Here is a 13,843-nt window from a genome sequence, read left to right as displayed (position 1 = left end):
TTGATTTAATTCAAATCAGAGAATAAATAGTGCACTTTTAAGAACACACTTCTTGCGATTGACAATTTAGGCATTTTGAAGATGCTCTCAGGGACGTGCAGTCGTGCACACATCGACATCAAAAGGGGGCTTCTGCCCCTGCCCTTTTATACCCATCTGTGAAACAACTGCCCTTTTCCGGACCACGAATGCAGCATTTACTATAGCGTATATCTTATCGAGGTGGAAGTTACATGCTGGCAGCTGGATAGTCTGCTGCGAGGTTATACTCCGCGGTGCGAAATAAATAAATAATACATGTACGATATACTACAAGAGAGTGTGACAGCTTGGCACGCGCGACAGTAACTTTTATTTTTGTATAGAGAGAGGCAAACTAATATTGTTTATGCCGTTGGCCTGTTTATTTGTATACTTGAAACATTACTGTATACTGTACAAAGGTCTCTCTTTTCCCTTGATCTTTTTTTATTATATAGTTTACTATAATTAGATTAATACATGATATTAAATCAACACTAACACTTTAATTTAGAACACACACAGCCAAATCAAATCATAGTAGGCCTGGTATGTTCAATCAATTATTCAATCAAAGCACAAACAATAGCACAAACAATATCAGTTTGCCTCTTCTACAAAAACCTAAAGTTACAAGTTACTGTCGCGTGTTGCCATTCTCTTACTTATACTTACTTCTCGTACTTGAATTATTTCCCACCACGGAGTATACCCTTGCATCTCGGAGGACAGGGCAAGACGGGGCAGTGTCGGTATATAGGCCAATCAGAGGCAGGCGGGGCGTCACCATGTCTATGCTCGGACGTAGAATAGATATACGCCATTTGCTATACGGTGAAAGAAAATGCAAATGCCAACGCGCCGCGTCGTGAGCTTGTAGATCTGCTATCTTTCGCAATTTCTCTCTGCACTTGATCCCTGGATGCTCTCGTTATCCGGGACGACTTACAGGTGTGTGAGATCCGAATGAGCACAGTATAAGCGTGAATTCCACTCAACAAACAACAAAAGGTAAATAGTCACTGCAGTGTCCAGCAACGCTGTGCCTCAAAGGAACTAGGATAAACAATGGGCCTAACATCTGTCTAAACAACATGCTGTCTGAATAACATTCTTGACATTTGTGGTGAACAGAAAAAAAACATGATAACAACAAGAGACAGAGATATATCTGCACAGTAAACTAGCATATATCAAAAAGAACAGGTTTATTAGTTTGTTTGTGTGTGTGTGTGTGTGGGTGGGTGCATGTGTGTTTGTGTGTTTGTGTGTGTGTGTGTGTGTGTGTGTGTGTGTGTGTGTGTGTGTGTGTGTGTGTGTGTGTGTGTGTGTGTGTGTGTGTGTGTGCGTGCACTGCATGTGTGTGTGGCGTGTGTGTGTGTGTGTATTTCCACGAGTGTGTGTCTGTGTCTTGACTTTCACCAACAACAGGCCAAGATGTACCGTCAGTTTACTTAGCTGATTGCCCTGGCCTTTTTCATTGTTTGTTGCGTGTGTGTGTGTGTGTGTGTGTGTGTGTGTGTGTGTGTGTGTGCGTGTGCGTGTGTGCGAGAGTGCGAGAGTGCGAGAGTGTGCGTGGGCGCGTGCGTGCGTGCATGCGCGTGCGTGCATGCGCGTGTGTGTCACCCCCTCTTCATCTGCTGTCTAAACAGAAATGGGTGAAAGGTCCCTTACAATGGAATTTTACCAAATGTTCTCCTTCTCAACACGAACCAGATGTGTGCTCTCTCTCTCTCTCTCTCTCTCTCTCTCTCTCTCTCGCTCGTCCTCCTCAACCCCCCCCCCCCCCTCCCCTTCCCCCATTCCTCCTTCTCCTCCTCTCTTGTCCTCTCCCCTTCCTCTTTCATCCCACCCTTTGTCCCCCACCCCCCCACCTCCCCCCCCTTCCTTCCTCAAAAACGCTGCGTGTGTGGCTGCCTCGCCTCATAACGTCTACTGAGGCCGGGCTGGAAGGAGAAAAGGATGGACTACGCTGTTCTTCTGTTGGTGGCAGCGCTGAGCGCTCTGGCTGGGACCGTGACCCCGCAGACTGCAGGTGGGTTCCACAGTGTCACACACACACACACACAGACACGCACGCACGTGCACACACACACGCATGCACGCAGGGTCTGGATCATGGAGCCTCACATTCACCGTTGGTTCACATTGTGCAGACTTTTAGACATTAGAGTTTTTAGCCGACCTGACACACCCCTGCAAGTGATGTGTGTGTGTGTGTGTGTGTGTGTGTGTGTGTGTGTGTGTGTGTGTGTGTGTGTGTGTGTGTGTGTGTGTGTGTGTGGGTGTGTGTGTGTGCGCGCGTGCGTGTGTGTGTGTGTGCGTGTGCATGTTAAGAGCAGACCTTGGCATTCAGAAGTTTGAGAACCATTGTGACGGAGACTGTGAATAATGTGATAAAGTTGATTTGTAACTCGTAACAGCTGAGTTGGTCTGGAGTCAGTCCAGTGTGTATCTAAGAAGTCCACTGTGACAGGCAGGTATACCTTGCAGGCACCAGGAAAATATATGTTTTTAAACAATTGACACTCTTGTCCCCGACATACAGGTGAGTGTCCAGGGGTGCTTCAGAATGCCAAATAATATTTGGGATTTATCACTTCAAAGTCTAACGATTTATTAGACCCTATAGTCTAGACTTAGTAAAAAACAGACCTGAGTTAATTGCTGGACTTGGTGAGTTTCTCATTCAATCTACATTCTAATCTACACCAACTCTCTTCACCGAAAATCTGATCTGCTGATCTCTGTGCGCTTGTAGATCTGCTGATTTCTTTTGGTGAACGTTCCTCCCAGAATAGGGCTGCTGCATTCAAGTGGCTCAAACGGTCAGGAATTAAGTTAACTTGAAGTTTTCCTTCCGTGACATAAACTGTATCTTAGGGAGGAAAGACTATAGCATTATTTACATACCCGTATTATGACTTAAGACGTTTGGGAACCGCTGCTCTATAGCCACTCCACCGTCTGAAGTACAGTACAGTACTAGCACTAGTTAGGGGCGTGTTGTTGGCAGCTGTGCGTGACGACTAGGGATGGAGCTCGATAGCCGATACCCGGAAAATTCCGATAAGCAGCTTATTGAGTACCCGTTATCGATAAGCTTTGGGCTTATCAAGCTTGTTATTGAGCATAGCGGCCCGGTCATGTTTAAACAATCAAGACAAGAGGCGATGAAGAAACAAATGCCAACCAGCGCTGTCCGGGTAAACACAATTACGCTTTTAAAGTGGCGGTACATATATTAACCAGTTAACAGTTTCTTTAATATTATTTTATTGGTAAAAAAAGGTCAATTGCCTTCTGTCTGAACAGTACTGTATAGTTGAAGGCCCTAGTAAAAGACACTGGTTCTGTTCAGAATTTATTGTCTCCCGTCTTTCCACAAAATAATAGAAAATGCTCAATAGTGGGCTCGATAAGAACCCGGCTCGATGAGCCTGATCGATAAGGTGATCGATATCAATAAAAATGTACGAGCTCCATCCCGTTGACACAGCTGTCAACGTCCCAGTTTGATTGATTGATTGATTGATTGATGGATTGGATACTGTATTGTTGACAGAAATGTAAACGCAGTAGCCGTCTTGTTTCCATTCCGGTCCTACCTGTATGTGTTCAATTCATAAACACGGCATGAAAAATAGCTACTAAAGTCAATATCATCACAAAATATAAAACACTAGAAAAAAACTATGGGATTTGTAAAGAGGCGTTTCCATGCTGCAGACCTGTGATATCATCTTAACCCATTAAGACCTGAGGCCAATTATAATGAAAATAATGAATTCCATTTTTATAGCGCTTTTTCCAAGTGCTCAAAGCGCTTTACAATGGTACATTCATGCATACACTGGGAGGTGAAGCAGCGAACAGTCGACGCCAGCGTCCTCACTTCCCCACATTCACACACCAATGGTGGCGACTGGCAAGCTCACACCGACCAACTCATTGGAGGCACTGTAGGGTTCAGTGTCTTGCCCCTTAAGGACACTTCGCAGTGGCATGCACAGATAGACACTAGGTTGTACAGTGCACTGTACTGTACACTAGTGTACAGTATGTGGACCATGGTGACATTGATCAATTCTTGATAAAAAAAGCTTCTAATATATTATTTAGGTCACAAAATCTATAAGAGGAGCCGGGATTCGAACCGCCGACCCAGGGACCCGACCTGCTCTACCTCCTGAGCCACAAATGGAATGGATTATACAAATGTATTCTAAATTAGTTAGCTATGAGTATAACGTAATACTTTTTGGTTCAAATCTAACATGACACAGATGCTTTGCTTGTCTTACGTTTTGGCACGGAATTGTAGCCTTGATTGTTAGCTCACTGTAAACAGCTGACAGCAATTTAATTTCCAATACTTTTACGTCTACTCCTCCTTTACATCTCGGATCTGAATATACTTTTACTCCACTATTCTACTCCATTTATTTGAAGACTTTAGTTACTAGTTAATTTGTAGATTTTGATTATACTATTACAAACGCCATACATCCATTTAACGTCTTCAACCTTATATACATTTCGGGCCAATTGAAAAGAGCCGACGTGCAAGCTCACAATGCGGCGCGATGAGACGCATTGTGAGCTTGTAGATCTGCTATTTTCCAAAAGATTTTTTTATACATTTGTGAAATGGGACATTCTGCACTTTTGGTACTTTAAGTGCATTTTGATGCCAATACTTTTGTACTCTTATAACTTTGAATTCCAGGAGTATTTCTACATTACAGCGTTGATACTTAACCCATTCTGACCTGAGATCAGATTCATATACGAGGTTTCCACTGGACACACACTGGTCTGATGAACCCATTCTGACCTGAGATCAGATTTGAAAAATGTCAGTCGTTCTTTGATTTTTCAAAAATAGCAGACCTACAAGCTCGTAGCGCGCCACTCGGTGGCGCGCTACGAGCTTGTAGATCTGCTATTTTTCAATAGCTAAAGCATAACATGATGCTAACACCAGAATGGGTTCCCGGTCAGAATGGGTTAAGTACAACATGTGAGTACTTTTCTCCCACCAATATGTAGTACTGTATATTAGTGCACATGTGTACATGGGCGTTGGAAGCCCGACGCACGTGCCTGTGTCAAAATGATTCTGTTGCACATGTTTTTAAACGGGGGGGGGGGGGGACCCCTTTCTGTCTCCCCTTTCCCTCTCCCGACTCCCCTTTCCTCTCGCCTCTCCCGTTTCCCCGAAATCGCTGTACATTGAGGGGCGTGACCGACCAGGCAGCGTACATATAGTATACAAACCGCTTAAGTGTTGTATCTGATGGAACGCATATGCAGACCTGCGTGTTGTTGTATATACAAATTGACGCGAGAGTAATGTTCCGTTTATGTTTAAATCAAGTCAAAGTTTACTCGTGCTCCTCGGGGAGTTGTACCAAAGTGTTTTACAAGAGGAAACATATTTAAAAAAAAAAGCAGAGAACATGAAACACAAGGCACATGAACAAAATGGTTAACAAAGATAGTTAAGCGATACACAAGAGAGCCTTGGCAAACAAAACGTTTAATTAAATGGGTATTCAGCATGTTCTTGAGCTTATCGCAGAGGATTTTGCCAACTCCTAAAGGAGGGAGAGGGAGGCGGCAAAATGAGATGCTTCCAAAGCATGAGGGGACTGTGCAATGCATGTAGCCTACCGCCAGAGTACTGAGGAATAAAAACAATGCATGTAGCCTACCGCCAGAGTACTGTCTGAGAAATAAACACAATGCATGTAGCCTACCGCCAGAGTACTGAGGAATAAAAACAATGCATGTAGCCTACCGCCAGAGTACTGAGGAATAAAAACAATGCATGTAGCCTACCGCCAGAGTACTGAGAAATAAACACAATGCATGTAGCCTACCGCCAGAGTACTGAGGAATAAAAACAATGCATGTAGCCTACCGCCAGAGTACTGAGGAATAAAAACAATGCATGTAGCCTACCGCCAGAGTACTGAGGAATAAAAACAATGCATGTAGCCTACCACCAGAGTACTGAGAAATAAACACAATGCATGTAGCCTACCACCAGAGTACTGAGGAATAAACACAATGCATGTAGCCTACCACCAGAGTACTGAGGAATAAAAACAATGCATGTAGCCTACCGCCAGAGTACTGAGGAATAAAAACAATGCATGTAGCCTACCGCCAGAGTACTGAGGAATAAAAACAATGCATGTAGCCTACCACCAGAGTTCTGAGGAATAAAAACAATGCATGTAGTCTACCGCCAGAGTACTGAGGAATAAAAACAATGCATGTAGCCTACCGCCAGAGTACTGAGAAATAAACACAATGCATGTAATCTACTGCCAGAGTACTGACGAATAAAAACAATGCATGTAGCCTACCACCAGAGTACTGAGGAATAAAAACAATGCATGTAGCCTACCGCCAGAGTACTGTGAAATAAAAACAATGCATGTAGCCTACCACCAGAGTACAGAGGAATAAAAACAATGCATGTAGCCTACCACCAGAGTACTGAGACATATAAACAATGCATGTAGCCTACCGCCAGAGTACTGAGGAATAAAAACAATGCATGTAATCTACCGCCAGAGTACTGTCTGAGAAATAAACACAATGCATGTAGCCTACCGCCAGAGTACTGAGGAATAAAAACAATGCATGTAGCCTACCGTCAGAGTACTGAGAAATAAAAACAATGCATGTAGCCTACCGCCAGAGTACTGAGGAATAAAAAGAATGCATGTAGCCTACCACCAGAGTACTGAGGAATAAAAACAATGCATGTAGCCTACCGCCAGAGTACTGAGGAATAAAAATAATGCATGTAGCCTACCGCCAGAGTACTGAGGAATAAAAACAATGCATGTAGCCTACCGCCAGAGTACTGAGGAATAAAAACAAACTGGCACAATGCAGGGTTATAACACAACTGCTTGGAACACCTCCCTGTGGCACCCTGCAATTAGAATGTTTCACCCTGACTTCTCCAACAGGCTCCTATATTGGGCTTAGAACGTAACCATTTAAACCAGTGGTTTTAATTCAACCGTTTTCATATCAAAGTCCACTATTTATTTCGGCATTTGAGCCTCGGACCACCATTCAGTGACATTTAGATTCTCTGCAGGCCCAAGAAGATTTAGGATATTTTGTTGTCAATGGACACGGATTTTGTCCAATCCGTGCTGTTTTGACGTTGATACCATAGGAGAGACAACAGGCAAACGTTGGAACAAAATAACAACTTACTTACTACAGTATTTGTGTAGACTTCTTGTAAATTGAGTCATGCAGATGTTTAACAATAATTTAACTGTTGAGCGCGTGAAATGAAACCATTCATTCTACGCTCTCGAGAGTTAAAGATCTATCTAAGGGTCCAGGTGGTTACCATCATTTAACTGGGGGACCACCTGGAATCACCTGGTTGAGAACCACTGATTTAAACCTCATGCTATATATGTGGGCCGGAGTCCTGCAGGGGTCTGTATACTTAAATAATAATAATAATAAAACTTTATTTGTATAGCACCTTTCATGACATGAAATGCAGCTCAAAGTGCTTTACAGAAAAATGGAGAATAAAAGAAAAGCAAGGCAACAACATTAAAAACAAGCAGTAATGCAATACAGTGAGGACATGAATAACAAAAATAAAAAAGTAAAAGATCAATTAAAAGCAATGTTGGTTCTTGGGTCTTGAGCTGAGCTTTAAAAATGTCTACAGAGGCTGCCCTCCTTTTTCCCCATTACATCAAGTGTTTCGAAAACAGCTAGAACTAGAGCTACGCCTGATGTATTCCTGGTTGTGCATTTTTGGTATGAACAAATTTGAACATTTGAAGCAGCAAACTTTATTTTTTTATGATGTACAATAGCATTTATTATGTTCTGTAATTAAAGCATTCTGAATGCATGGGGAAGAAAAAAAAGAATGTTTCGAAAACAGCAGCTCCGCAAGAACACGTTGCAATAAGCCCCGTGGACATGTTCTTTTTTTGTACAAAGCCATTTTCTTTCCAAATGTTTTTCCTATTATGACATAATTATGCTATAGGAGTTAATGTGGTTAAATGAAATATTTTCCTTCGGTATATAAGTCTTGTTTGTTTATCCTTTTCTTTTCAACAAACGCAGCGCGTTTAACCTCTCTGCTCGCGCAGAGTGCGAGATGTGCGGCTCTAGCTTCTCTAACCGAACCAAAAGGGCTTGTTTGCAAACAGCAGAGAGTCGTTAAAATCTCCCACGTAAGTACTAACAAGGCCCATCCGTCTCACCGTCTGTGGGTGGCTAATGTTTGCCCCCGTCAGTGGGCCACCCACTTTGAACTGGCACGCACGCACGCACACACACGCACACACGCACGCCATGCACATGCACACACACGTGCGCTCGCGCGCACACACGCACAACAACGGCTCTCAGCATGGTCACATTTTTACAAGGGGTTTGTGTTAGTGGAACCAAGCCAAGTAAATAAAGTGCAATTCCAGAAAACGTGTGATGATGATGATGATGATGATGAGGTCCAAGTGTGAAGGCAAAGCAGCTTTGCAAAAATTCTGCTCAATCTCTTCTCAGTCCGCTGTATCTATACACTGTATCTATATGAATCTCTGCTGTATCTCGGCTGTATTCTCTGCTGTATCAGGCAGTGAGTGGCTCTATTTGGAGGAGAAGGTGCTTCCCATAGTGCCCATAAGTCTTTCCCGTGTTGATAACATACGGGTGTATGTCCTATATGATGATGGATGCGAACAGGTCCGTGTGCGTGCGTGCGTGTGTGTTTTTCAATTCTGTAGATTATATGAACTCGTTTGGATTCATGATTCACCGAGACACGTGTTATTTCAAGTTTGGACGACGTCGGAAGGGAAGCAAACTGATCAATGTTTGGGGCCCTTTTGTAATGCATTTTATAAATGTTGACCCAAATAAAGAAGTTAAAGTGTGTGTGTGTGTGTGTGTGTGTGTGTGTGTGTGTGTGTGTGTGTGTGTGTGTGTGTGTGTGTGCGCGCGCGTGTACGTTAGCAGGCACAACGGAGGCCTGTCCCGAGAGGCTGCTTGGGGACGAGAGGAAGAGGACCTGTCCTCGACCCTGTAAGACAGACAAGGACTGTGGGAACAAACGCCAGTGTCTCTGTGACGGCCAGTGTGGGCTCAGCTGTGTAGCCCCTGGTAGGTTCTCTCTCTCTCTGTGTGTGTGTGTGTGTGTGTGTGTGTGTGTGTGTGTGTGTGTGTGTGTGTGTGTGTGTGTGTGTGTGTGTGTGGGGAATATGAGGAATATGAGAACATAAGATAGTGTTAACATGTAGGACACATGATATCCTCCTCCACAAAATGCACTCAAACATATAGCACGTGTGTGTTGCACATGTGTGTTGAGTGTGTTAGTGTGTCAGTGGTGTCAAGCAGCTAAGTAGCCTACATTTGACATTTACTAAAGTACTGTACCTATAAGCACAATTTCGAGGTACCGTATTTTCAGTTTTCACTTCAGTGAAGTGTTTACATTTCAATACTTTTACTTTTACTCGACTGCATCTCCGAGGAAAATATTGTACCTTTTTACTCCGCTACAACTATCTATAAACTTTAGTTACTTGTTACTTTGTCGCTTTTGATTATACTATTACAAAACACACTTATCACTTCAAACCTATATATATATTTCGGCCATTTGAAAGTGGCCGATCTGGCAGTCTCACAATGCGTTGTGATGCAATGCATTGAGAGCTTGTAGATCTGCTGTTTTGGGTGCATGGCAGGTGATTGGCAGGGCAAAACTTGCAGACTTAGGGTTCATAACCCTAACCTATAGCTGATCTACAAGCTCACAATGAACGCCGCAGTGATGCGTAGTGAAGCTTGCAGATCGCCTTTTTTGAGGGTGCGTGACAGGGCATGCAAATTAAACTTGCAGACTTGAGGTTTAGGGTTAAAAAGGGTGGCAAAAGTGCCATTTCAAAAATTACACTCCTAAAATGTCGGTGTGTGTGTGTGTGTGTGTGGTCTGTGGTGTGCATGTGCATAGTAAAATCCCCTGTGTTAAATGGACTCTGACAGTGTAAAAAATCGACCCAAATGGACCAAAGGTCCATTTTTACAATGTCAGAGTCCATTTAACACTGAGGATTGTATTGTGCCAGAGTGTGTTATTAAGTGTGTAAATTGCTGCAGCATGGCCTCATCTGTGCACTCTCCATCATTACACAAGTTTTTCTGGGTCTGTACAAAACAGTGTATTTCTCCCCTGTCTGTCTGTCTGTCTGTGGCTGTGCCAGGCAGGCTGTGCCAGGCAGAGGCTAGCCCATGCAGCGCTGGCTTCATGCGTGTGGTGGCATGCGAGGACATTCAGGCCTGCAGCTGCAGTCAGCTATACAGCTTATATACGAGCTCATTAGTGGCCTGTTAAATGGTCTTGATGCTAATCATTCTAACTGTGCTGCTGCAGTGCAAAAAGGAACACGCCGAGAGAACAACACATTGTCATGGCTCACATCTTACCCCTCCTCTCCTCTCCTCTCCTCTCCTCTCCTCTCCTCTCCTCTCCTCTCCTCTCCTCTCCTCTCCTCTCCTCTCCTCTCCTCTCCTCTCCTCTCCTCTCCTCTCCTCTCCTCTCCTCTCCTCTCCTCTCCTCTCCTCCCCTCCTCTCTCTCTCTCCTGCAGGCCGTACGTGCCCGTGGCCTCTGGCCTCCGGTGCTAACTCCTCGTCCAGCCTCCTGTCTCCCACGCACTCCTTCTCTGCTCTGCTGGAGGTGCGCTGTGACCCGGGCTTCCTGCTGCCCAGCGGCCTGGACGCCACCATCCGCCGCTGCCAGGGCGACCGGCAGTGGAGCGGCGACGAGCCTATTTGCACAGGTGGGCTAATTAACGCGGCTGCGGACACGCCCCCCCGCCGCGCGACTCAAAAGGAACCATACTATATGGACCCCGTATAAGGGTCTATTTCATACATGGGCGACTGGCGGCCCACGTACTGGGGCCACATGAGGCCCCCATACCTTCACTTAATGTGGCCCTTTAGATTCATTTTGGAATGCTGATTATAATATTGGTTTCAGCCGTTACAATTCCACAACATGCAAACATACACGACACGCTTTAATTACTTCAGTCTAAATTAGTATAGCTCAATGCTCGACACGAGTATAATTAAACGCATTTGAAATGACATAAAAATGTTTCTTTTCAGGATTCCAATTAAAAAAATAGCAAAAATTCAAGATTTCAATTTGAATATAGCAAAAATAGCAAAAATAGGCTACTTTTGCTATGACAGTAATATATGGCCTTATAGGGAGTAAGTGTGGAAATATAGTGGCCCTCTCCATCGTCAAAGTGTCCCCCACACCTGGTCTATTTTGTCTCGTTAGCACCACTGCCCCAAAAACACGCCATGCTGTTGTTAGTATAGGAATAAACTAAGAAGTAAACTAAGAAAGGGGAGGAGCCAAACCGAGTTCCTGACTTTTTACACAAAAAAGGAGGTGGTGCCTCCAGAGTCGACACACAAAGGAGATTTGTTTTTCTTTTTGAGGGGCGCTACAGCCCCTCCTATGTCCAGCTTTGAGGGTACATGTGTGTGTAAACAGTAAACACAAACATTGTTCCAACACAAACATTAAATGCCATTGACAAATGAATGGCCAGTTTTGAGCGTTTGTGTAAACACAAACATTGAAGACGAAAAGGTGACGCAAACTGTGATTGGCCGCAATGAGATTATGGATGAGAGTGCCCCTCATTTCACATGGGTGTGATTTGTTTTTTAACCAATTGAGTTCCCTGATTGCTCTCATAGTTACAGACCTGTAGATAAGAGTCCATTTGGTTGCCCATAACTATGTCACTCACTTAGAGCAGTCCTTCTCAAAGAGTTACATTTTCAAGGATCTCAATTTAATCCCTTAATGTTACTTGTATCTACACTGTGACATATCAATTTAACTCTGAGTTTGTAACTCCTCAAGGACACCTAAGGGTCTGAGTTGGAGAGCGAGCGAGCGAGCGAGGGAGAGAGAGAGAGAGGGCGGGGGGGGGGGGGGGGGGGGGGGGATAGAGAGAGAGAGAGAGAGAGAGAGAGATGTAGCTATATAGCTCGCTCTACCCTGAGTGTACGTTGTTGCCTATATCTGCTGTAATGTATACAGTACATGTACACAGACACAACAACACACAGGTCAGACAAGTGTGTGCATGTGAGAGTGCACGTGAGAGAGTATATGGTGTGATGGTAAAGTATAGCAAACTGTCAGCATGTACAGTACGCAAATGTGTGTGTGTGCGTGCGTGCGCGTGCGTGCGTGCGCGTGTGTGTGTGTGTGTGCGTGTGTGTGTGCGAGCGCGTGTCAGTCGTCACGTTGCACAGCTGGGACACATGCATTCTCCTCCATCGCCATGGCAACTGAAGCATCAGCTGTGTGTGTGTGTGTGTGTGTGTGTGTGTGTGTGTGTGTGTGTGTGCGCGCGCGCGTGCGTGCTTGTAACACTATAATGGAGGTCCAAATGTCTCGACAAGTAGGGCTTATATTAGAATTCGAGAAATAGACATTTTGAGCACCATTGTCCTCCACAAGATAAATGGTTGTTGTGTGTGTGTGTGTGTGTGTGTGTGTGTGTGTGTGTGTGTGTGTGTGTGTGTGTGTGTGTGTGTGTGTGTGTGTGTGTGTGTGTGTGTGTGTGTGTGTGTGTGTGTGTGTGTGTGTGTGTGTGCGTGTGTGTGTGAGAGAGTGTGTGAGTGTTGAGAGAGTGTGTGAGTGTTAAGGGCAGACCTTGACATTTAGAAGTTCAAAGAACCATTGTGACGGAGACTGTGAATAACGTGACAAAGATTTGTAACTCGTAACAGCTGAGTTGGTCTGGAGGAGTCAGTCCAGTGTGTCTATCTATCTATCTATACTGTAAGTCCACATGTGACAGGCAGGTATATACCTTGCACGGGAAAATATATGTTTGAAACAATTGACACTCTTGTCAATTGTTGACACACATGTGCAGGCCCCGCATGTGTATCTGCACGTGTGTGTGTGTGTGTGTGTGTGTGTGTGTGTGTGTGTGTGAACCACACCCTGCACACCCCCAGTTCAATGCTCTTCCCGTGTGGATCGCGTGGATCACGAACTGGACTACATACAGTAGACACATGAGCACTCACAAGAAATAGAGATGGAATTGTCATCATTGGATACGACGGACAACCATATAAGCAAGCACGTGTGTGTCATACAGTATGCGGTTTGAGAACCATTGTTCTCAAACCATACTGTGTATACTGTATATCGGACTGAGACACGGTTGGACTCGAGGTAACGACACACCGTGACACACAATAATAGATCTGCAGGTGAGGTGACAGCAGCCATAACTCAGAGGATAATGGACTATATATGATCACATTTAACGTAATCCATTCTGACCTGAGATCAGATTCTAAAAATGTCTTCTACATCCTGACAGTTTCCTGAAAAAGCTATGTTTCTATGTCAGTCGTTCTTCGATTAAAAAAAGAAAAAGCAGACCTACAAGCTCGTAGAGCTTGTAGATCTGCTATTTTTCAATAGCTAAAGCATAACGTAATGCTAACACCAAAAATGGGTTTTAACGCAGGGGATTACAGTGATCACAGCGTAATTGACGTGGAGCTAAATATTGACCCGGACATTAATTTCTTTAACAAACATTGATCACACGTGCAAATATATATTACACTATGGAACCATAATAATCACAACATCAAACCCGATGGAAAGCTATATCAATTATTCACATAAACAGTAGAAGCCTATATTATGCAAACTTTAAATTCTTTAAGGATTTTTGT

At 44.1% G+C, this 13,843-nt stretch overlaps 1 protein-coding gene across 2 annotated transcripts in view; it reads left to right on the top strand.

The window, feature by feature from the left end:
- Window positions 1–1,924: 1,924 nt before the first annotated feature.
- The window catches only part of ntd5 (ntl-dependent gene 5), a 34,782-nt gene continuing 22,863 nt past the window's right edge, over window positions 1,925–13,843 (top strand). The window contains exons 1-3 of one of the 2 annotated variants that reach the window (XM_080769179.1): window positions 1,925–2,056; window positions 9,052–9,198; window positions 10,690–10,881. In XM_080769179.1, coding sequence (XP_080625305.1) covers window positions 1,984–2,056; window positions 9,052–9,198; window positions 10,690–10,881 — 412 coding nt within the window. In that variant the 5' untranslated portion in view covers window positions 1,925–1,983. The remainder of the gene's footprint in view (window positions 2,057–9,051; window positions 9,199–10,689; window positions 10,882–13,843) is intronic. The other variant, XM_080769180.1, reaches the window with a different exon arrangement.

The sequence above is a fragment of the Protomyctophum bolini genome (genome assembly GCF_963924005.1).
Source record: "Protomyctophum bolini genome assembly, chromosome: 7".
Classification (NCBI taxonomy): Eukaryota; Metazoa; Chordata; class Actinopteri; order Myctophiformes; family Myctophidae; genus Protomyctophum; species Protomyctophum bolini.
This window is presented reverse-complemented; position numbering and strand designations above follow the sequence as displayed.